The sequence below is a fragment of the Meles meles genome, chromosome 20, assembly GCF_922984935.1.
Source record: "Meles meles chromosome 20, mMelMel3.1 paternal haplotype, whole genome shotgun sequence".
NCBI lineage: Eukaryota > Metazoa > Chordata > Mammalia > Carnivora > Mustelidae > Meles > Meles meles.
In genome coordinates, this window is record NC_060085.1 from 57918485 (window position 1) to 57943572 (window position 25088).

The 25088-nt window shown below is 48.9% G+C and overlaps 2 protein-coding genes across 3 annotated transcripts in view; one reads left to right on the forward strand and one right to left on the reverse strand.

Moving 5' to 3' along the window:
* CFAP92 (cilia and flagella associated protein 92 (putative)) overlaps positions 1-11175 on the reverse strand; it is a 64746-nt gene extending 53571 nt beyond the window's left edge. For both annotated transcript variants that reach the window (XM_045990740.1, XM_045990741.1), the window contains exons 1-6: positions 10914-11175; positions 9565-9755; positions 8708-8921; positions 5108-5237; positions 4120-4206; positions 2470-2597 (exon numbers count right to left, since the gene is read on the reverse strand). In XM_045990740.1, coding sequence (XP_045846696.1) covers positions 2470-2597; positions 4120-4206; positions 5108-5237; positions 8708-8921; positions 9565-9755; positions 10914-11175 — 1012 coding nt within the window. The remainder of the gene's footprint in view (positions 1-2469; positions 2598-4119; positions 4207-5107; positions 5238-8707; positions 8922-9564; positions 9756-10913) is intronic.
* Positions 11176-14379: 3204 nt separating this feature from the next.
* The window catches only part of EFCC1 (EF-hand and coiled-coil domain containing 1), a 50236-nt gene continuing 39527 nt past the window's right edge, over positions 14380-25088 (forward strand). Inside the window, exons 1-2 of the mRNA XM_045989971.1 lie at positions 14380-14415; positions 23564-24346. Of these exons, the coding sequence (XP_045845927.1) occupies positions 14380-14415; positions 23564-24346 (819 nt within the window). The remainder of the gene's footprint in view (positions 14416-23563; positions 24347-25088) is intronic.

Consider the following 25088-nt stretch of genomic DNA (forward strand, 5'->3'; position numbering starts at 1 on the left):
GCATCTGCCTTCAGCTCGGGTCATGATCTTGGGATCCTGGGATCAAGTTCTAAGCCTCTGAGACGGGCTCCCTGCTGAGGAGGGAGTCTGTTTCTCCCTCTCCCTCAAATTTCTCCCTTTCTCTCAAATAAATAAATAAAATCTTTAAAAGAAAAGTTTAAAACTCAACAGAAAGGGGCACCTGGGTGGCTGAGTGGGTTAAACCTCTGCCTTCCGCTCAGGTCATGATTTCAGGGTCCTGGGATCAAGCCCCACATAGGGATCTCTGCTCAGCAGGGAGCCTGCTTCCTCCTCTCTCTCTGCCTGCCTCTCTGCCTACTTGTGATCTCTATCAAATAAATAAATAAATCCTTAAAAAAAAAAAAAAACAGAAAAGTAAGCCAAGAAGCAGGAATAGCCAAATTACGTAAGATTATAACCAAATAAGCATAGGAGATGCTTTCGCGTCCACAAGGAATCAGGAAGTAAGCCCATGACCATGCCAAGCATGACTGATAACAGGGGAAAGCTGGAATTCTCAGGACTTCTGTCAGGAGGGCACATATGTACAACCCAGAGAATAAAAACCAGCAATACCTCCTGAGGGGTCAAGGTGCGTTTCCCATGCCCTATGACCCCACTGGGCAAATGCCCTAGGCTCTGTAGCACAGACACACAGAGACCTGCACAAGGACAATCGCTATCACAGTGTTGGTGATGGTGGGAAATTGGAGACAACTCAAAGGTCTCTCCGTGCGGAGTCCATGGGTGTAGGAATGCACAGCCCTCTAATGGGGCCCTCTATAGAATTTACAAGGAAGGAGTTGGACTTACATATGTGGACACAAATTAACCTCAAAAATCAAGCTGAATGCAAAGAGCCAGTTGCAAGAAGATAGGTACAGTATGAAACCATTTCTGTAACTCATAAAAACAAAAATCAATACAACATTGCATGTGTCAGAAAGAATGGGGTGGCAGGAAAGGGTCACGCCAATTTCTATGTAGGATAGGAAATGCTTTTTAAAAAAGATTTTTATTTATTTGAGAGAAAGAGAGAGAGCACAAGTGCAGGGGAGGGAGAAGTGGACAGCCCACTGAGGAGGGAGCCCTGCTCGGGGCTCAGTCCCAGGACCCAGGGATCAGGACCTGAGAAAGGCAGATGCTTAACCAATGGAGCCACCCAGGCGCCCCCTAGGGGATGCTTCTTAAAAGCACAGGATGCAAAGGAGACTACCTGTAAACTACTTTTTCTCAAAAAGAAAGAAGGAAGGGAGGATGGGAGAGAAGGAGGAATAAAGGAAGTAAAGAAAGAAAGGAAAAAAGGAAGAAAGAAAGAAAAAATGAAGGATATATGGCAAAATCTTAACGCCTAAATTGTACATACGTTGTATTTTTTGGTGTTCTCTTCTTTTTTTTTTTTTTTTTTTTTTTTTTTTTCAAAATAAAAAGATGGTTTGAAAATCTCATTTAATGCTTAAGGAATATTTTTAAAAGGTGAGGCTTTTGGGGTGCCTGGGTGGTTCAGTGGGTTAAGCCTCTGCCTTCAGCTCAGGTCATGATCCCAGGGTCCTGGGACCGAGGCCCGCATTGGGCTCCCTGCTCAGCAGTGAGCTTGCTGCCCTCTCTCTGCCTGCCTCTCTGCCTACTTGTGATCTCTGTCTGTCAAATAAATAAATAAAACCTTTAAAAAAAAAGGTGAGGCTATTTAATCTGGAAAAGAGAAAACTTTTCAAAGAGCTGAAGGTGTTCTGATATGAAAGAGTGGACTAGTCTTCTAGGGCCTTAAAAAGGGAATGTGAGCAACTGTGTTTCCGATGCCTGGCAGAGAGCCTGCCTGGAGCAGTCACTTCTCTCTGCAGCTTCGGAGTGTTGAACTCGAACCAGGAAAAGCGGACTTAATGGATAAAAAGTTAAGGAAATTATTTGTACCAGTTACAGCTGTACAAACAGGAAGTGGGCCATCCCAGGAGGCAGCAAGTGCACCAGTTCTAGAATATTCCACCTCATACAGGAAACCTAACTGCTGGCTGAAAAACTGGTAAAGAGAACAAGGTTAAAAAGGAAGAGGTTAGGGCATCCAGGTGGCTCAGTCATTAAGTGTCTGCCTTTGGCTCAGATCATGATCCCGGGGTCCTGGGATGGAGCCTCATATCGGGCTCCCTGCTCGGCAGGGAGCCTGCTTCTCCCTCTCCCGCTCCCACTGCTTCCGTATCCTCTCTCACTGTGTCTCTCTGCGTCAAATAAATAAATAAAATCTTAAAACAAAAAAAAAAGAAGGAAGAGGTCAATGTAGTAGAGGTGGGTTGGAATGGCTGGATGGGGTGAGACAGAATGGGTAAGTTGAAAGGGAATGTAGTGTTTTCTTACTTTCAAGTAACATGTGGTCACATATCAACAATCTTTCTGAGGTATTCTGAATTTGAAATATTTCATAATGCTTCTAAGTCTAGTTATATTATAAAATTCCAAAATCCCATCCTAACTTACTTTGAAATTTTTGCTTTTCTAACATGTTTGTTAAGCTGCTAAATGATGATCTCTCATGATCTTCTCCTTTCATCTCCATGCTGACTGCTGCTCCCAAAGAAAGAGCTGTTTCTCTTGAAATACTCCATCTAGAAAAATTCACAGAGAGAAAAATTAATGAAGGTGAAAAAAAGCAGGGACCGGACTGAAGAATCTATTTACTGGACCAAATGTGAGCAGATTTTTATTGTATTTATTTTAGATTTTATTTATTTATTTGTCAGAGAGAGAGAGAGTACAAATAGGGGGAGCAGCAGGCAGAGGGAGAAGCAGGCTCCCCACTGAGCAAGGCGCCTGATGTGGGACTCGATCTCAGGACTCTGGGATCAGGACCTGAGCCAAGGGCAGATGCTTAACTGACCGTGCCACCCAGGTGTCCCATAAGAAGACTTTATTTTTTTTACATGAGCAGATTTTTTAAAAATGACATTGCATTCCTCTAACCAAAGCTTCTTAAATTTCAATGTGCATATGAATCACCTAGAAATGCTGTTAAAGAAAATGCAGGTATGGTTCAGTAAGCCTGGGGTGGACCTGACAGTCCACATTTCTAACAAGTTCCCAGTCATGCTGATGCTGTTGCTCTGCAGACCACACTCGCATTATCAATTTCTAACTAGAAATATTACAGAAAATAATATATATATATTTTTTAATATTTTATTTATTTGACAGAGAGAAATCACAACTAGGCAGAGAGGCAGGCAGAGAGAGAGGAGGAAGCAGGCTCCCTGCGGAGCAGAGAGCCTGATGTGGGGCTCGATCCCAGGATCCTGGGATCATGACCCGAGCCGAAGGCAGAGGCTTTAACCCACTGAGCCACCCAGGTGCCCCAGAAAATAATATATTTTTATAAAAGCAGTCAAAACTCTAATATATCCAGGAATTCATTTGCAGGAATTATCCAACATCTATAGGAAGAAAAAAAAATTTTGAATTCTATTAGAAATCATAAAGGAGGAGCTGAATTAGGTGAAAAGATATACCATGATCATGGATGGGAGAGCCTCACAATGTAAAAATGTCAGTTCTTTTCGAATTAATGCATCAATTCAACACAAAAAACAATTTTTAGAAGATTTTTTAATGACACAGTCTCTTGGTTCTCCCCATCTCCCTCTCCCAAACCTCCAGCTGGGGCTCCATTCGATCTCTGGTCCCCACAGCATCCAAAGAATCTCCAGATCCTTCTTAGGCTCTAAGAGCAATTGCACTCATAGCAGGAAAGGCTGTGGACTTGGTGATCTGAAGTCCTAGAGTCCTGGCTTTACCAACACTCCCAAGATTCCCAATAATTCCAGTTTTAAAACTTTGAGCAAATCACTAACCACTCTGTTATGTTCTGAAGAAAACGGAAATAGTAATAATACCATCTCTCAGAGTGACCATGATGAGAATTGAGGTAAACTAACACGTGCAAAAGCACAGGGCATATCTGCACTCATAAACACAAGCATTCCTTTCTCTGTTCCTTTAATTTCACCTGGATTGCATGAGCTCCAGCTTAGCCAAGTTACTAAAAATCCACATGACTCTCAGTGAGAGACTGTACAGCTTATGCAAGAGGGCGTTCCACTCCCAATCCCCAAAATAGCCTGGTTCCATCCTTACCGAACTGTGGCAAGTTCTTCCATTCTGAGTACCTTCTCATCTCCCTCGGGGATCTTGGGAAAAGTTTCAAACTCCGCTGGGTGAGAATATGATAATATTTATTAGCAAATGGACTTCCTGGTCCATTCTTGTTCCTTAAGAAATGAGGGTCCTTTACCCATTTTGTAATGGCAGTCACCAAGCAGCAGTGAGCATAAAAAGGCTGGTTAATAATAAATGAGTAAATGAATGAATGCACAGACTAATGAGGATGATTTGGACAAATGGAGGCAAGAGGAAGCCACCAATTTCTTATATAACACCCCATGGAAGGTGAAAAAAAAAAAGGAAAAAAAGTCACTATCTATTCAGTTGTCTAATTTGGCACTGTTTACATCAGAGAATACTGAAAACACTTCCAAGATCCCCACGTTCCCATCTACAGAGAATCTTACAATGCTACCAGCAGATAAAAAATTATGGACTCCACAAATGGAGTTTATGCAGTTCCTTAGTAAATAGGTTATTAAGTAAATAGGAAAGTGCATGTAGGAACATAGTCATCTCAGAATACAAAAGTATGTTTCCAGAACAACCCTATCTATGTAAAAAAAAAAAAAATCTTACAACAAAGGAATTTTCCATAACATAATAACCAAAATATTATAATGCTTGTTCCTGGTGATAAAACTATAGATTGTTTTCCCTGCTTGTTTTATATTTTTCCATAGTCACTGACTTTTCTAAAAGCAAACCACACATATATAACTTCTAGTTAGAAAAGTTTTATAAGTCATTAAATAAAAATTAAACAAAGAAAAAGGACCAACCACAAAAAGTGATTCCTGCATTGAGAACAGTGATGCCTTCCAGAATGAACCAGCACCAGCAGGAGTTGCTGATACATAGGAAGGATACCAGTGTACGTGCACGACACCAGCAACACCCACCCATCCCCTTCCCTGCCATCGACTTCCCCCAACTTGTCCACAAAGGTCATCTCCACTCACCACACAAAGACTTGATGTGTTTTCCCGCTTTTTCTGCTTTATCTCGTGCATCCTCCTGGTTCCACTCCTCTTTGATGTGTGGGGCCTGTGCAGACAATCTTCTCTGATTTAAAACCAAACTTCTCACTTCTTCTAGAAGACAGGAGAAGAACCATTGGCTCAAACCAATCAGAAATACTTACGGAACACCTTCTACGTGTACGGACGGCACTCTCCTAGGGCTATAGACGGAACAGGAGGATAACAGAGGCAGGGCCCCTGCCCTGAAGGAGCAGATGCCTAGGCGCTGCTTCAAAATGCCAGGAAACCCAAACCTCAGCTGGCAATGGCTTCTTCCAAACAAGACCATTAAGTACTTGACATGCGTCCTTCCATTTGATCATGGCACTTGACGTGAAGGAAGGCACTCCCACTTCCCCTATTTTACAGGTGGGGAGTATGACACTTATGTAACTTTCCCGTGGTCAGAGAGCTGGTACTTACTGAGCCAGAACTACTCCCCAGAGCTCCTTGCAGCCAGCTAGGGAGCTGAGCCCTCTCTCCTTCATTCTATCAATACAGGACTCCGTATGCTTGTAGCAGCAACCCACATGGGAGGAATAATGAATGCAGATAATGGAAGCTACAAGGAAGAGGTGAAGAAAAGAAGAGGTGCGATTGGATTCAGTGTTGCAGGACAGGTACTGATGTGGAGAAAGAGAGGAGGCTAAGAGCCTGCTGCGTATGGCCCCATAGCTGAAGGCAGGGCTCACAACCAGGAAAACCCTCGTGTTTTCAGGGACCAGAAGTGAAAGTGAGAATAGCAGTGAGAAAGGAGGCTTGGGGAACAAATTAGAGGATGCCTTCAAGGCCAGACTCAGAAGACGGACCTGGTTCCCCAAGCCACTGGACGGCCATAGAAAGGTGCAGAACAATGGAGTGCCAAGGTCAAAGCAGGGCTATAGACAAGTCAGGGAACTGCAGTAGAAGAGAGGAGATGGGGAAGAGACCTGAATGCCAAGGGAGGAGCCAGCTGAGAGGCAGAGAGTCCCAAAGGGCCCCACAGAGGCGGGGACACCAATCAGGTTAGTTGGAGGGACAGCCAAGAGCTGAGGGCATAACTGGGGTCATGCATGACTCTGGGGCTTCGTGAACGATGCAGTCTTTGTCCAGTAACTGAGAAACCAAGAAGCCGAGGAGATTTAATAGAGGAGGAACGTTGGCTTTTGATGGAATGTTCCATTCGAGACCAGCAACAGGTTGAAAATTAACCAGTCCAGGCAGGGGAACTATAGTTCATCCATGAGCCAAACCTCTCAGGCTGTTGCTTCCCTCCCACAGACAAGAGTTTCAAGAAGACAGCTTTTAAGGTGAAAAAAGGACTTAAGACAACAAGCACACCAGATGCATTTTTATTAAAATGTTCTTTCTACTTACACACAAGACGCACAGAGAAATGTTAGCAATGACTGCCTCTGGTCCAGGCATCATGTTATCTTAGTTCTTTCTCCCTTGTGCTAGTCAATTTTTTTAAGGATTATTTATTTCAGAAAGAGAGAGAGAATGTGCGTGGGGAGGGGCAGAGGGAGAGACACAGACCCCCCACCCCACGGAGACCATCATCCCACGACTCCGAGATCATGACCTGAGCTGAAATCACGAGGCGGACACCCAACCAACTGAGCCACCCAGGTGCTCCTGTGCTAGTCAATTTCTGAATTGTTTTACATAGTGAACATATACTGCTTATGGAAAGGAATGATTTAACATAAGAGGCAGTGATGTCAGGTGTGAGATAGGGCTTGGGGAAGACCAAGTGCTATCATTTCAAGTACATTCACGAAGGCCCATGGCCCTCCCTGCAGGGCCTAGAGCACACTTCCTCCTTTCTTTCCTGGCCAGCTGGTTTCATTTACCTTTCCAGACTTGGCTCCCATGGCCCCATACACCTGCCCCAGCACCCGTGCTCCAATGTGAGCTCACCTCGGGGCACATGTTTACCAGAAATTCTGGTTCAGCAGCTCTGGGGCAGACCCTGGGATCTGCAGTTGGGCAGCATTTCTTTTTTCTTTTCCTTTTTTTTTAATTTTTCTTTTTTTAAAATTTCTTTTCAGTGTTCCAGAATTAATTGTTTATGCATCACACTCAGTGCTCCATGCAATACGTGCCCTCCATAATACCCACCACCAGGCTCCCCCAACCCCCCACCCTGGGCAGCATTTCAAACACATCTAACACACGTGGTTTTGAACCCCATGCTTTGAAGACATGGGTCTTTCCTTGGGTCCAAGTAAGAAAAGTCTCTTTGAATGCCATTTTCTCATACAGAAACCCTACAGTGAGTAGTTTCGATATAAACCCATGATTCTCAGCCAGGGATGATTCTGCTCCCCTCCCCAGGAAACATTTGGCAATGTCTGAAGAAAATTTTGCTTGTCATGACTGGGAGACTGCTACCGGGATCTAGCAGGTGGAGCCCAGGACAGCTCCCACAGCAAGAAATGATCTGAATCAAAATGCCAAGAGCACCAAGGGTAAGAAAACCCAGATATAAGTGAAAGATGAACAGCCAGAAGGGCCAAGTGTCCGTGCCAGAAAGCCTCCCCAAGAGGGCAGGCTGGAAAGCCGGAGAAAGCAGAGGGTTCTGCTAGTCACAAAAAAAAATGGGTTCTGATTCTGGCACTACACACACTTCAGGCACGTGTCAGTCTCCTTCGCTCACTGCAAAATAACTATACTTGTCTGGAGCCACCAACAACAGTGATAATGGTACCAGACTCCATCCATTCTCAGACGCACACTGCCATGACCTTTTCACGTTTCTCAAAACTGGACACGTCTTAGAATTAATGCCACAGCATAGTTTAATTGGCAGCATTTTCGTTTTTAAATATAGACAACACACACTCCCATTACCCTGCCTTGAGACATATAAGTAGAGAAAGTGGGAGGGTGCCCAAGGTCATTGGCTAGTTCGAGATGGGAGACAGGTTGAATTGAGCTGACTGACTTCCAAGCTTGGATCCTTCCACTCTCCCTAGCTCTCCTTGGAAGTGAGCTCAAAACGAGACTTTCTGGCATTGAAAAAATATTCACCTAGGGGCACTTGGGTGGCTCAGTTAGTTGGGTGTCTGCCTTCTGCTCAGGTCATGATCCCAGGGTCCTGGGATCAGCCCCACCGTCGGGCTCCCTGCTCTGCAGGGGAGCTGCTTCTCTCTCTCCCTCAGCCTACCTCTCCCCCTGCTTGTGGTCTCTTGCTCTGTCAAATAAATAAATAAAATCCTAAAAAAAAAAAAAAACAAAACAAAAACATCCAATACTCAGCCAGGAGACAAGCCAGTGGGAAACCCGCATGTGGGTGCTGCCTGGGGACCGGAAGTCCAGAAATGCAGCGGAGGTAGAGACTTTGAGCACTGCACACGCTCAGACACCGCCCACCCTCAGACACAGCCCCCGGGGGCAGTACTTCCGGAAGCTCAAGCTTGTCCTGGAGGGACTGACGCCCAAAGCCATCTGTGCCCCGGGAAGGTGAGATGAAGGAAACGAGGGGACACTGGCTTTGATCCTGTTCCTGGTGAGAAATCACACGCCTTGAGAAGTGTCTCAAATAAAACGGATACCCAACTTACCGAAAGATCCCACATCTTCGGAATACCCAGTATTCTTTAACCGGTAATACCGGACTTTTCTTGAAACCTTGTCCTTTGTGTCCCAGACCTTCAAGGTTATTTTGTGAAAATTTATTTTCTTGAGTAATTCCTTCGTCACATTGATGTTAAAAGTTTGGGTCCATGACACCCAGACTTTGTCCCCTTCATGCCACGGCCTCACTGTCTGTATAAAAGAACACCAAGAGGCTTTAAGTGTGCAGGACTGGGGGGCTTAGCAGCCTGAGGTTACCCACCCCTGCTGGCCTCGCCCTCCAGGGCACTGCTCTCCACCTGTCTGCCTTCTGGGCCTGGCGGTCCCCGTCTCCCACCTCATGTCAGGAGATCGGTGTCCTGGCCGGGGCCCTGTCACATTTCTGGGTTTATCAGAAAAAAGACAGAGTCAAAGCAGTTACCTGCCCATCCTTCCCTTTCCAGTGACTTCCAAGCACTGAGCCAGAGTTGGGCCACAGGCAGGCGTGTGTGTGTGTGTGTGTGTGTGTGTGTGTGTGTGTGTGTGTATGTGTGTCCCAGCAGTCAGGTGTGCTCACACCTTGACACACAGGGGTACTCACACAGAGAAGGAAATCACAAGAGCGCCAAAAAGTTTCGAAACACCAAAGAAATGACTGGAAAAAGATATCTAAATAGAAAGTCCGGTAATGGATATTATTAGGTTGGTGTGGACTCTCATTCAGTAGGTCTGGGGTGGAACACGATATCCTGCATTTCTAGCAAGCTCTGAGGGGAAGCAAGCGCCCTTTCCACCGTAGTAGACTCTATGCGAGGTACACACACACACACACACACACACACACACACACACACACCTTTACTCCTGAGTCCAGGAACACTTTGGCCACCAGGGGAAACAGCACCATGTCAACCTTTATAGGCTCCACATCGTCTGGCAGAAGGAAATACTCAATGTGGTAGTAACGGCGAAACTTCGCAGCAGGTTTGTCCATTTTAGGGTGTTTCTTAAGTTTTTCCATCAAACCTGTATATTTTCCTTTATAACCTAGAAGACATGGATTTAATGAGTCTTGGATGAACTTCACATGGGAAAGCACATCCATCTCCACGGTTCCCTGGAAACAAGAAAGAGCCTGATGCTATGGGAGGCCGCCCACCCGCGTGCTGCTTGCCCCGCCCCGGGGGCTGAGAGGCAGGTCCAGACCCCTAGCCCGTGGAGTAACAGGGGCAGAAATTCGCTGCATGACGCTGAGAGCATGTGCCTCTTTCCATTTTCACCTGTGGCGCTTTGCCTACCTCCCCCCCGGTCTTGGCGGTAAAGAGTTCAAGTCACTAAGAAGACAGGTCAATTCTAGACATAGTATGCGTCTAACCAAAGAACTCCCAAACTACCTGTGGCAAGCATGGATAAAACTACAAGGAGAAGCTGAAATTCATCTTCAGGAGGTAGTGCAAGTAGACAAAAAAACGTATGTCAAGGTGGAGTTCTTTTCTCTGCCCCTGATCTTAGGGGTCCAACCATGGGACTTGATTTGCCAAAACACTGTGAGCGGGTGGGAGGTACCCGAAGGCCAGAAGAGTTCTTGGATGTCTGGGCTTACCCTCTCATGTGTCTCTGCCTTTCCACAGCAAGACTGTGTCTGGCTAAGCCACATGTCCTGGAGGAGGATGAGAGACACGGGGAGCAGAACAGAGCCACCGAGAGAAGCCTAGCCTGGATCCGCTGACCTGCTCATCCAGGAGAACAAGGGATTCCTGTTTGGAGCCCCTGACTTGGGGAGTTGTTTGGGCTTGTTACGCAGAATTTGGGGGGCAAAAGATAATCGATATATGCAAACACTCAAGAGATTTTCATTCAATACATCTGAGATCTTAAACAAGGAATCTGGTGACGCACAGGCAGCTTATGCGAACCAATTCTGTGATCTCTTCCTCATTCATTCACCTGCAAAAAGCAGAAATAGTACCACCTGCTTTTTAGTGTTGAGAGGATTAAGCATGGGAAACCTATTTAATCACTCACTTGCCCAGCCCACAGCAGGCCCCCTAAAATTGCCGTTTCCTTCCTGACTTCTGCTGTTGGCATTGGACACCTCACTTGGGGAAGCCAGTGGAGGGAGCTCAGGTGCCCCAAACTTCTGGGGGAAGGTCATTGGCGCACCCCTTTTTGCAGAGGGTGTTGGGATTCTGCCCCAGCACTTACCAGTGTTCACTGGGAAGGCCAGTGAGATGATGAACTTGCAGGGGACAACGTGGGGCACGTCGGAGATGAAGGCGCTAGCAAGCCCAGATGAGGACTCGCTGCTGCACGGATGCTCAGAGTCCGACTCCTGGGCCTGGGCTTTGACCTTCAGGTACTCCTCCATATCACACTCACTCCCAGACTGGTAAAAGCTGGCCATGGAGGACATGCGCCCCATGCTCACCGGGTCCTCATCCTCCCACTCCCAGGCGTGCAGCGACATTCTGCCGAGCACCCGTGGGCGTGGTACTCCTGGCCACAAGAAAATACGGGCGTTGCTGTCACCTCCTTCTGTTCCCAGGAGGGAAGCCCTGCCTCTTTCAGGATGACCCACCTTCCCCTCCTTCCCATCCCTTGTCCTGTCCTGGGTTGAACGACCAAGGCCTAGGACGCTGCCTGGAGCACGCAGGAGGCACTCAACAATGAACCACAGAGAACGGTGGCTTGCAGTGATTGGAAAAACAAGGGTTTTTCAGCTTCTCCAGCTTGAGTCTCTATCCTCTCCCAGCCCCGTCTGCTCCTCCTTTCCCAAGTCAATCACTGGCACTTCCAAAACACCAGTTCCAGGTCATTGCAATCACTCAAGGCCTGCAAAGTTGGGAGAGAACCCTGTGCTTCCACTAGGAGAAGCGTCGGGGTCGAGCAGGGCCAAAGGACGGATGAGTTTGCAATGTAGGGACAAGCGAACCGGGCAAGAGGACAGCACGTCAAGTGCAAGGGTCTGGTGAGGTCAGAGAGGGCAAGAACCCCCGAGGCAAGGCACGAATGGGCCCTGAGTGCTGGGTTCAGGGCACAAGCTCAGGGTCCGTGGAGGGGGAAGGCCGGCTAACGTTTTGTTTAGAAGGGGGTGCCTAGCTGGAGCGACAGGAGGAGAGGGGCCTTCGATACCTGTGAGGGGTTGCGCTGGGCAGTAGCCGGGGCGTCACGGCCGCTAGGCGAGAAGGCTCCAAGGACGCAGTCTTGCGGAGAGACATGGGCAGGAAGGCCCGCGGGCCTCCGCTGAGCCTATTATGTTTGACCGTTGCTAGGAGACGGGCAGGGCTCCTGGGGGCGGGACTTCCCGCCGTGGCCGCGGATCGACCGGTGCGAGGACAAGGTCTGGCAAAAAGGTGTATCCAAATTCAGAAACTAGTCGCCTCCTTTCATTCACTCATTCATTCATCCACTTATTCATTCAGTTTTTGAAGAACTCCTGCTCTGAACGTGAGCCCCTACTACACGCCTAGCCCTTCCCTACAGTACAGGGAACAGGGATTTCTGCTTCCTGCGTAGGGCCATCAGCCCCCACTTCCCATTCTTTGATAAAGGCAATGGAAACAATGGGCTCTGAAAACTCTAAAAACTACTCCACCTCAAACCTCTTTCTCACGGATTCTGCTTCTGTCGCTGATGTCCTTAAAACATCGTGAGAATTCTATCTAGCGATCATCATCCCCAACTCAGAGATGAAGAAACTGAGGCTTAGATTGGTGGGGCGACCTGCCTGAGGTCACACACAGGTGAGTATGTCGCAGGTGCACTGGACTGAAATCCAGACTAATTCCAAAGGCTGTTCTGGTCTGCAAACACCCTCTCCACCAATCCCCCCAGCTGAGAGAAGGCTAGCTGTTGCTCCCAATGTAGATCACAGAATACCCAAGGGGCTAGGGTGCAGGGACACACCGCGGGGGTAACTAGCAGAAGGAGGCAGGGGCAGGCTTCATGGAAGAGGCTGGGGTTTGCCAGGCAGTGAAAGCAAGAGAAAATATTCCAGGCAGAGGGAACAGCATATACAAAAGCTCAGAGGGGAACCTGCATGACAAGTTCAAGTAAGGGATGATGAGGCTGGAGTGGTGGGCAGGGCCCCTGGTACACAGGTGTGGAGGGCAGGCAGGGCTTCAAGACTATGGGCAATGGGGAGCCACATTAGGTTTTCTGTTAAGGGAGAGCAGCTCCACTTCACACAGGTCATTTAGGAGAATGGGAGCTGAGGCTCCACACATGTGACTTGGGGAAACTGAGGCTCTGAGGGGAGATATCACCTACCCAAGTGTGAAGAGCAAAACTGTACAGAGCTGAAACTAGAACCCAGGTCCCCTGCCTCCCATCTCCTTCCTCCCTAGACTACTCCCAGGAGATGAGGGCAGCCCCTCCTAAAATACCGCCCATCAACTGGTACTCTCCAGCATTCCTCAGGTTGAATCAGTCTGGGCAGGTTAATAAATAAGGACAGGTGAGGGACACACCCACCCCTGCACAAGAGCAGGCCTCTTGCTCCTCGGGCCCCCCCTGCTGGCCTGAGGCTGGTTTCCCTCCAAAGGGTCCTTGGTCACACTCTAAGCCAGGGCAGCAGCCAATCTCTGCACGTCTCCAACGGGGACAGCTCTGAGCTCAGGATTGAGGGACCTTAGGTCTTAGACAAGGGCCCATTGCCTGGTCCTAGATATGCTTCAGAATCACCCAGGAACATGGAAATTTTAATCCTGAGGCTTCACTCCAGACCTTCAGCACTGATTCTCCAGGAACAGATTGTATTTTTCAAAGATAACCTCCTCAATAGATTTCCTCCCACAAGTTCTTCTTACAGAGTGATGTTGGCACTCCTCCCATCCGGTAATGGGTCTAGGCTCTTCCCCCTTGAACCCAGAGAGACGTCTGTGATCATCTCAGACAATACTGTATGGCAGAAGTGACGCCATGACTTCTGAGGCCAGCTCGTACAAACTCCACTAACTTGTACCATGTGCCTTGTTCTTTTGGGGACCTCACTCTAAGAATTCAGCCACTATGTGGGGTGTCTGGCTGGCTCAGTTGTTAAGCATCTGCCTTCAGCTCAGGTCATGATCCCAGAGTCCTGGGATCGAGCCCCTGCATCGGGCTCCCTGCTCAGCGGGAAGCCTGCTTCTCCCTCTCCCACTCCCCCTGCTTGTGTTCCCTCTCTTTCTGTCGCTCTCTGTCAAATAAATATATAAAAATATTGGGGGGATAAAAAAGGATTCAGCCACTATGTTATGAGGAAGCCCAAGCAGCCACATGCTAAGTCCACATGTACATACTCTTGCCAACACTTCCCAGCTGACCCCCAGCCTCAACCACCAGACACACCAGTGTGCCAGGCTTCAGATGATCCCAGCTCCCAGCCTTTGAGCCGCCCCCACTGATACTGTGTGTAGCAGAAACCAGCTCTTAGCACCAAGCCATCCCCAAACTGCAGATTTAGGACCAAAGTAAATTACTATTGTCTTAAGCCACTAAGGTTCAGGATGATTTGTTGTACAATAAATGACTGGAACAGAACCCATATTTTTCAAAGTCACACAGCCAAGTTTAGAACCACTGCCCTGAGAGAAATCGTGTCCCCAGAGGGTCACAGGAAGGAGTGAGGAAAAAGGTGTGCCACCCGGTATTCTGGTGTGAGAGGTGGGTCCACAACCTCACCTCAACCACGATGGCTTCAGGACAAAGTCGAGGCATAGAAAAAAGGGTATGTGTTCTGGTTGCCTACTGCTGCATAACAAAGCATCCCAAAACTCACGGCATAAAACAACAGCCACTTTGTTTTCTACAGTTGTGTGGATCGGCTGGGTGAAAATTCACTGGCGGGGCCCGGGGTGTATCATTCTGTATCAATAGGGCTGGAAGGTCCAAGATGCCCTCACGTGTCTCGCAGTTGGTGACCTCGGCTGGGGACCCCCTCAATTCTCCGTCTCCCCCACCATGTCACCTCTCCTGCTCCCTCAGGCTGGACTAGCTTCCTCAGAAAACATTCTCGGGGCAGGGGTCCCAGAAAGCAAAGGTGCAAACTACAAAGCCTCATGAGACCTTGGCTTTGAAATGGTGCCATGTCACTTCTGCCACATCCGTTGACCAAAGCAAGTCACGAGGGCCAGCCAAGAGTCAAGGAGAGGAAGAACCGACTCCATGTCTGGATAGGAGGAAGGGCAAAGCCACATTACAGAGAGGCAGCCCTTGGGTGGGAGCAATCTGAAGGCACTCAATGATGGTGTCCTTCTTTCTCTCAGGGTAAGGGAGCCCCAGAGCTTCCATGGGCTCCCAGAGGCCTTTTGGAAGTTCTCCCAAGCCTCTGGCAGTTGGGTGCCTATTTGGGGAACAGCTGTACCCATCCTCTCCTTATCATCTCTAACACCCCTTTTTAATAGCTCTATTGAGGTATATTTTATATAAAAAATTCACCCATTACAAGTATAGAATTTGATGATTTTAAGTAACCTTAACAAGTGATGAAATTATCACCATAAATAAGTTCTGGAACATTTTCATCTTCCTAGTAAGACCCTTCATGCACATTTACAATTAATCTCTGCCCTGAGCCCCAGCCCCAGGCCACCACTAATCTACTTCTTATCTCTACAAATGTGACTTTTGAGGCATCTGGGTGGCTCAGTCCTTAAGCGGCTGCCTTGGGCTTAGTTCATGATCCCAGGGTCCTGGGATCAAGCCCTGCATCGGGCTCCCTGCTTGGTGGGAAGCCTGCTTCTTCCTCTCCCATTTCCCCTGCTTGTGTTCCTTCTCTCGCTGTCCCTGTCTGTCAAATAAGTAAAATCTTTAAAAAAAAAAAAAAAAAGACCATTCTTTCCATGAATAAATAAATAAATAAATAAATTTTTAAAATGTGACTTTTCTAGAAATTGCATATAGATGGCATCATATGACACGTGGCTTGTCTTTGCAACTGGCTTCTTTTGCTTAGCAGAATATTTTTGAAGTTCATTCATGCTGTGGCATTAATCAAATCCTTCATTCCTTTTTGTGGCTGAATAATGTTCCATCATGCGATACATCATGTTTTTGTCCATCCGTTCATCGGTTAATAGTCACTGAAGTTGAACATTTAGACATTTATGAAAAATGCTGTCATGAACACAGTCAGAAAGGTCTCTGCATGGATAGAGTGTTCATTGCGTGGACAGATGTGTTCACTTCTCTTGGGTACACTTGGAATAAAATAGTTAGGTCATGTGGTAGTGATGTAGGTTACAAGGGCTAAACAAAAAGAATTCAATTTCCTTACTACTTGCAGCCCACTGACAAGTCCTTGAGACAGGCAGAGTGACCTTCCTCTAGGAACTCAACTGCCTTTTTGTTAACACTTTGCTAGAGGCAAAAGGCAACCTTAGCTTAACATCAGCCAGACTTCCAGGATTCTGTAACTCTGGTTTTACGTATAAAAATTCGTTCGGCAGTCAGCCAAACCAAAAAAAACTGACAGAATGGGAGAAGATATTTACAAATGACATATCAGATAAAGGGCTAATATCCAAAATCTATAAAGAACTTACTAAACTCGGGGCGCCTGGGTGGCTCAGTGGTTTAAGCCTCTGCCTTCGGCTCGGGTCATGATCCCAGCGTCCTGGGATCGAGTCCCGCATCGGGCTCTCTGCTTGGCGGGGAGCCTGCTTCCTCCTCTCTCTCTCTCTCTCTCTGCTTGCCTCTCTGCCTACTTGTGATCTCTCTCTGTCAAATAAATAAATAAAATCTTGAAAATGCTTTGGAAAAAAAAAAAAAGAACTTAGCAAACTCAACACCCAAAGAACAAATAATCCAATCAAGAAATGGGCAGAAGACATGAACAGACACTTCTGTGCAAAGAAGACAAGCAGATGACCAACAGACACATGAAAAAGTGCTCCACATCACTTGGCATCAGGGAAATACAAATCAAAACCACAATGAGATATCACCTCACACCAGTCAGAGTGGCTAAAATTAACCAGTCAGGAAACAACAGGCATTGGCGAGGATGCAGAGAAAGGGGAGCCCTCCTACACCGTTGGTGGGAATGCAAGCTGTTGCAGCCACTCTGGAAAACAGTATGGAGGTTCCCCAAAAAGTTGAAAAATAGAGCTACCTTACGACTCAACAATTGCACTACTGGGTATTTACCCCAAAGATACAGAACTAGTGATCCAAAGGGGTATGTGCACCTCAGAGTTTATAGCAGCAATGTCCACAATAGCCAAACTATGGAAAGAACCTTGATGTCCATCGACAGATGAATGGATAAAGATGTGAGATATATATATATACACACACACACACACTGGAATACTATGTAGCCATCAAAAAATGAATTGCTGGGGCGCCTGGATGGCTCAGTGGGTTAAAGCCTCTGCCTTCAGCTCAGGTCATGATCCCAGGGTCCTCGGATCGAGTCCCACATCGGGCTCTCTGCTCCTCAGGGAGCCTGCTTCCTCCTCTCTCTCTGTCTGCCTTTCTGCCTGCTTGAGCTCTCTGTCTCTCAAATAAATAAAATCTTTAAAAAAAAATGAATTGCCATTTGCAATGACATGGATGGAACTAGAGGGTACTATGCTAAGCGAAATAAGTCAATCAGAGAAAGAATTATCATATGATCTCACTGATATAAGTAATTTAAGAAACAAGGCAGAGAATCATAGGGGAAGAGAGGAAAAAATGAAACAAGACAAAGCCAGAGAGGGAGACAAACCATGAGACTTTTAATCATAGGAAACCAACTGAGAGTTGCTGAATGGGAGGGGGAATGGGGGGCGGATAGCTGGGTGATGGACATTAGGGAGGGTATGTGTTGTGGTGAGCACTGGGTGTTGCCTGAGACAGATGAATCACAGACCTGTACCCCTGAAACAAATAATACGTTATATGTTAATTTTTTTAAAAGACTTTAAAAAATTCCTTTGGAAACTTCTTTTATCTCTACCTCCCCCAACCAAGATATATATTGGCAATCATCCTCCAAGCATGTGACCCACCAATATACACCTGAAGGGTCTCATGACTAAGGATTTACTAGACTGTAATAAATAACCTTTCCTAACAACAGCTGGCTCTTCAAGGTCCTGAAAACCTTGTTTCCAAAATTCCTTAGAGACGTATGCTGTCCCTAACCACCCCCCAACTTGGAAGTATATGATCCGTCATGTGTCACAGCCTAACGCAGTTCTTCCTGCCCACCGGTCCTGTCCCCGCGCTTTAATAAAACCTACGTTTTTGCACCAAAGACGTCTCAAGAATTCTTTCCTGACCATTTGCTCCCGAACCCCAGTATTTCCACATCGGCAGTTTCATGCTTTCTCTTTTTGGAGAAACTGCCAAAGTGTGTTTCCAAAGTGGCTGCCCCGTTTCATGTTCCCACCATCATAGTATGAACGCTTGCTGTCTCTCCACCCTCTCCAGAGACCACTTCTTGTCAGTGTAACTTCCCATGAATTCTCATGAGTGTGAAATAGTATCACACTGTGCTTTTATTTCGTATTTCCCTAACGACTAATGATACTGAGATCTTCTCATGGACTTACTGGCCATCCACATATCCTCTTCGGTAAAATGTCTGTTCCTGTCTCTTGCCCCCTTTTCGTTTGGGTTGTTTTTCTTCTTTCGGAGCTATAGGAGTTGTTTGTAAAGTTTAAAAACAAGTCCTTCATGGGATCTATGTTCTGCAAATATTTTCTCCTGGTCTCTCGCCGGTCCTGTAACCTTCTTAACGGTGTCTTTACCACCGCTGTCCCAAATGCAAAAGTTTTGAATTTTGATGAGGTCCCGTTTACTGATTTTTTTTCTTTCTTAGACTATTCACTTTGTGTTGTGTCTAACAAATTTTTGTATCGTTCAGCCTGATTTTTAACAGAAGTAAAACTTGGTGCAGATCTACTAACCAAGACTCCTGAAAATAAAAAAGTTTTGTCACTAAAAGAACGATGGTTCACAGACATTCCCAGACACTCCAGGGGACTGCACAGAATGACAAAAGCTTTCTGAAAAACAGTTTGACAGTATCAAGAGCGCATTCAAGGTTCCAACTCCCTGGCCGTGTAGTAATCACTGGGGACACAGAGTCAACAGCTCACGGTGTTGTTTTCATGGAGAAAAACTGCAAACCACCTTGAGAGGCCTCCCTGGGGGACAATGAGACACCTCACCGCTCACCAGTGGTCAGAGGGAACCTGAGCGGTGCTGCAGAACATTTGTGAAGGATTATGCATGACGGCAAGGCTGTTTAGGAGGTACGGTTGACAAAGAAAGATCCCCCCAACAGCATTTCAACCGTGTTTCTTTATGTTGAGCTTAATGAGCTCCAGTTCGCATCCTGTAAAATTCGTCCTTTTAAGCGCTTTGACAGATGTAAAGGGTCATGTAAACACCACTCCGGGGAAAGTTCTTTCGTGCCCAAGTGCACGGAAAGCACCTGGAAACAAACAGAGCAGAAGTATCTGGGGTCCCCTCTCCTGGTGGCGATTCATTAAAAAAAAAAATTAGCATTTTTTCTGGGTTACTTAAAGACACTTTAAACAATATTCTTTTTGAAATGGCTCAAAGAATAGCGAACTGACTTCAGAAAATCATCTCTTTGCCCGGGCTTCTGCTCTCCCCAACGCAGACCAGACACACACCCATCCCCCCCCACCCCCCCCCACCCCCCCCCCACCCCCCCACCCCCCCCCCCCCGGCTCAGACAAAAGAGCCCAGGAGACCTCTAAGTTTGCTCACTTCCAGCCTTCAACAAAAACCTTGTGGGTCCGACCGGAATGATTTCAGAGGCGCCTGGTAACACTGCCCCGCAGACAGACGGGCCTGACAGCGTCCCATTATCCACCCTGACTTCCCTGGCCCCCCGCTGAGCAGGGGGGGTGGCGGGGAGCCGAGGCCCAGGCAACGCTCCAGGGCAAGATATTTCAAGGCTTTCTTTTCAATGTTGACTGGCCCAGGAACGTTACTTTTCAAAGGATTCCCTTGCCGCCAAAGCAGTCCCCAGCTGCAGCACCGTAGGCGGTGGGGGGAGGGCCGCAGTCTGGCGGCGTTGGGGGCTCTCTGCACTCATGAAATCAAATCAGATTCAACTGCCCAGAAACAACTGGGAGGTCCAGAGCCAAGTTCCAGAGTCCTGTCCTAAATGTACACAGTAAACCCACAGGCTATGGGGCTCCAGGCCTAGAAGCTTCCACAGTCCCGCTGGGGGTCCAATCAACTACAAGCCTCTCGGGTCTCCCTGATTCCAACATCATCGCTGGATCGAAGACACCCAGTCCCCCCAAGGGCAACTAGAGGCCATCTTCCCATTTGATGCAGTGAGTTCAGGCCAACAAACGTGTGTTCATGCGAACCAAGATTATTAGTGCCTACGCTGTGCCAGGCCCCTGCAGGGACAGAGGGGCCCCAGGTTCCTGGCTTTGGGAAGCTCACACCTCATGTGAGGCCCCAGACCAAGGCGTAATAACTTCCTTGAAAAAAAATGCATATTAAATAATTCAAATAAAAAATATGCATATCATCGGCAGGCAAAGAAAAATACGTGGAAGGCTACACACACCACAATTCCCAAGGGCAACCAGGGAGGCCACTGAGAAGGAAGCTGGAGACTAGGTGAATCCTAGTGTGCGCCACACACTGGTCCAGGGGAACAGACGAGGACTGCTACCGTCATGGCTGACTGCGAGTTCAACACAGGGAGACAGAGTCTTTTGGGGTGACCAAAGGCCTCACTGAGGAGGTGATGGCCTGAGGAGGTAAACGTCTGGGGGAGGCAGCTGCAAATCCCCTGAAGTGAGTTAGAAGAACAGGGAAGAGGTGGGGGGGGCGGCAATGGCAGGAGATGAGGGGAGGTTGGGTGTGGGGGGGGGACGTGAGCACTTTGCCTTCAGTCCCTGGGAGAGGGAAAGCATTAGGGGTTCCTGAGCAGAGAGGAGGGGATCCTCCAGCTGTGGAGAACAGGCCGTAGGAGTCCACAGGCAGCTCTTGGGGGAGACTGCTGCAAGAACACAGATGAGAGACGCTGGGGGGTTGGCTCAGGGTGGTCCCCGGGGAGCAGGGGAGCAGGATGGGGGAGTGGGATTCAGGATGTGTGGTGAGGGACAGCCTGACAGACTGGGTGTGGGGTGTAAACACGGAGAAGAATGGAAGATGGCAGGAACTTGCTGAGGAAAGCCAGGGGCCCAGTGAGGTGAGATGGAGGACTGAGAACATCCATGTTACTTTTTTTTTTTTTAAGATTTAAAAAAAAAAACTCATTTGACAGAGAGAGACGCAGTGAGAGCAGGAACACAAGCAGGGGGAGTGGAAGAGGGAGCAGCAGGCTTCCTGTCAAGCAGGGAGCCCAATGTGGGGCTCGATCCCAGGACTCTGGGATCATGACCCAAGCGGAAGGCACAGACTTAACGACTGAGCCACACTGGCTCCAACATCTGTGTTACTTAACCCGTCAGGAAACACACGAAAACACGGCTGCTGGGAAGGTAAATGGTGCAGCCATCATGAAAAACAGTTTGGCACTTCCTCAAAAATTAAAGCATAAAACTAGCCTCCAAGCAAAGGTCTCACTCCTGGGTCTACACGCAAGACAAATGAAAACACATCCATGCAAAAACACGCACACGAGTGTTCTCAGCAACACTATGTAGAACAGCCAAAAGGTGGGAACGACCCAAATGTCCATCAGCTGATGAACAGAGGAGCAAAAACATGGTCTAGCCGCACAATGGAATATTGCTCTGCCATAAATAGGAAGGATGTAATGATATACGCTACAGGGTGGGTGAACTTTCAAAACACGACTGTTAGTGTTTTCAGAAAGGAGCCAGTCACATATTATATGATTCGATCTATACAAAATGTCCAGAACAGACAAATCCATAGAAACAGAGAGTGGTGGTTGCCTAGCGCGGGAGGCTGGAGGAAAGGTGAAGGAGAAAATGAGCTAACCAGTGCAAGGGTTTTGAGAAATGAGTGATGAGAACTTTATGAAGTTAGATTGTGATGGCTCTAGGCTTCAGAAACGTACCAAAAGCATTGATTTACACCTTCGGTGGATGAATTTTATGGTACGTAAATGGTAAATAAGGTATGTCCTCCCCTAAAGAAAGAAAGAAATCACCTTGGCAAAAAGAGAAATGTTACAGCAAAGGCTAAGCATTTTTGATCTCCAGAAATAACCGCTGTGTCAGTTTTGAATCCCTCCATCTTTTTCTTTTTCTTTTAATTTTTTTAAAGGTTTTATTTATTTAGAGAGGGAACGTGAGGAGGGGAGGGGCAAAGGCAGAGGGAGAAGCAGACTCCCTACTGAGCAAGGAGCTCCATGGTGGGTGGGGGGAGGGAGGGCTCGATCCCAGGACCCCCAGATCATGACCTGAGCCAAAGGCAGAAGCTTAAACAACTGAGACACTCAGGCATCCCTGCTTCCATCTTTTTCTATGCACTTACATACACATGTCCTTACAGAAAATATTTAATACCCTTTGGTGTGGTTTTGTTGTTATTGTTACCGAGGAGTACCAGGTTGTCTCTAGTTTGTCGATATTATAAACAATGATACAGTGAACATCCTGTGCACGTGTCTTTTCCTAAGGCAGGAGCCAAGAAGTAAAATTGAAGTAAAACTTTTTGTCAAAATGCTATTGCTTTTATAATTTAAAAAAATTATGTCCAAAATGGCTGGGGAGAAGCATCTAACCCCTTCCCTTGGGCAAAATCTACAAGAATGAGGAGGGATTTGCCCCCCCAAAAAATAAATAAATAAATAAAAATAAAAAAAATAAAAAGCTGATTCTGGGATACTGCAGCCCAGGAGACAGAATTTTAGTGCCTTTTCAAATTCCAGGGTTTAGCATTTAAATTCCTAGAGTTACACAGAAAGCCAGATTTTGCCCTTCTCACAGCCAAGGACCATTCAATAAAGCCTGCCTCTGGCTCCAGCGTGGCTGGATAACCAGTCCCAGTGCAGGTAACAGGTGCAGGACACCTCGTGAAAGAGAAAGGAAAAACAGCCTAGGTCTCCTCTGAGAAGGTGGTTTTTCTTCCACCTTCCAGAAATGTGCTGTAAGGCACCAGAGAAAACGTTGGCCAAACAGCCCTGTTAGCATAACCCCAGCTCAGAGATGGAACTCGGGTTGCATGGCCAACTCACCATCCACAGGCACAAAGGTGAAGGCTGGAAACCACTTTTCTATCCCCGCCTCTCCCACCCCAACACCCCACCAAACACTGAGATTAGAGAACGAGGGTCCATCTCAGATCGACTTCTTACCAGCAGGATGTCCCCAAAGCAGTCCACTTAACTTCTCCAACCCTGTCTCTCTGCTCTAGTTTACTGCGTGAGCCTCGGCACCATCTACCGTGGAGAGACACGTGAATTTGGGAACCCTGTATCTGAACATAAAGGGAGAGTGGCTTCCCCGCACCTGCGCGGGGAGAGGGCTGTTAGAGCCAGCTACCCTCGAAAGACTTTCCCGGGAGAAGTGGAGTGACACGTGGGCTCGGGGGAGACGGCCCCAACAAAACAGGAGCTGGCAGCTACCCTCCCAGGCCTCCCCGACTTCTATCCTGCGCCCACGCCTCGCGCGGGTCCCGGGGCCAGCTCTCAGCGCAAGGCGGGTGGGACAGAGGGTGCGGGAGCTGAACGCCGACAGAGGCGGGAGTAGGAGGGGGAAGGAAACTCCAGGGACGCCCCGGGAGTGACGAGGGGAGAAGAATGCGGGGGTCACCCGGAGAAGCGACACAGAGAGAGGGATCAGGTCCCCTGCCCCAGCCTCCTCCAAGCCAAGCCGAGTAAACACAGACGCCCCGCCAAGCCAGCAGCTGCTGGACCCCGCCCTCCGCGCCGCTCCAACCAGACCGCGACCGCTAAGCCCCTCCTTTTGAAGAACTCTGGGGCCGCCCCTGGAAGTGGCGGGGCGGAGGGACTGCGGGGGCGACGCGCCGCAGCGACGGAGCCGAGCGGCCCGGGCCCGGAGGCCTGCATGGAGGGCGCGGCGGGGGACCCGTACCGACGACCCGCGCGGCGCACTCAGTGGCTGCTGAGCGCCCTGGCGCACCACTATGGGCTGGACCGCGGCGTGGAGAACGAGATCGTCGTGCTGGCCACCGGCCTGGACCAGTACCTGCAGGAGGTCTTCCACCACCTGGACTGCCGCGGCGCTGGCCGCCTGCCCCGTGCTGACTTCCGCGCTCTCTGCGCCGTGCTGGGGCTGCGCGCCGAGGGGGCCGCCGCCGGGGAGGCCTCCGGGGATGCGGCCGCGGGAGACGCAAACCCGGGGGACGAGACCGCCGGGGTCGCGGCCGCTGGGGTGGCCACCGACGCGGACGCGGATGTCGAAGAGGAGGCGCGCCTAGCGCTGCGCGCGGAGCCGCCCGAGCTCACCTTCCGCCAGTTCCACGCGCGCCTCTGCGGGTACTTCGGCACCCGCGCGGGGCCCCGGCTGCCCCGCGGTGCTCTCAGCGAACACATCGAGACGCAGATCCGCCTGCGCCGCCCGCGCCGCCGCCGCCGTCCGCCCCGCTCGCCGGCCTCGGACAGCGGCCCCGACGGCGGCCGGGACGACGAGCGCCTGGCGCGGTTGGAGGAGGAGAACAGCAGCCTGCGCGAGCTGGTGGAGGACCTGCGTGCCGCGCTGCAGAGCAGTGACGCGCGCTGCCTAGCGCTGCAGGTGCACGCCCGCGGAGGGACGGGGGGGGGGTCGTTTGAGCAGCCAGGGACCCTCTGAGAAAGTGGAAGAGGGGGAGAGGGCAGCCCCACCCCACTTCGGCTCACTTCCCCCTATCCCACCCCATTGCGGTCAATGGGCCGCCACACCCATCTCACCTCCAAAACCCTTGTCCCACCCGGATCACCGCCCCACGCCATCGCCCCACCCTCACATCTCCCCACCCTCACATCTCGTCTTGCCTCTTCTAACCCAGTAGCTGAACTCTGCCGGGAAACCTGGGCCGTCTCACACATCCAGTCATTCAATAGGCATCTTGAGCTCTCCCTGGTGCCAGGCTGGAGGTGGGGATGGGGGTAGGTTAGGAAATAAGGGGTGAAAAGGACCCTGTCCCCACCCTTAAGGAGCTTCTTGCCTAATGGGGTAGACCGGCAGCTCACTGGGTCGTTTAGCAGATATTTATGGGCCTCTCTCATGGCCAAGGCAGGTGCTAAAATGGTGTCACTGTTCATCAGGCAGTCGCTGGTCACCGAGCACCTGTGGGGACCAGACCTCTGGGATGTTGAAAAGGAAGCACTGAGTGATTATGCATCCAGCCCAAGCACTGAGATTCAGTCAACAAACACTTCAGCGCTGCGCTCAGCACTGGGCAAAGCCTTGTGCCAAGGGCCATAGGGGTGGGAGGAGGAAAAGAAAAGCCTCTGTCCCAAGGGACCCTAAATCAGGAGGGAGCTGACTTGTATTA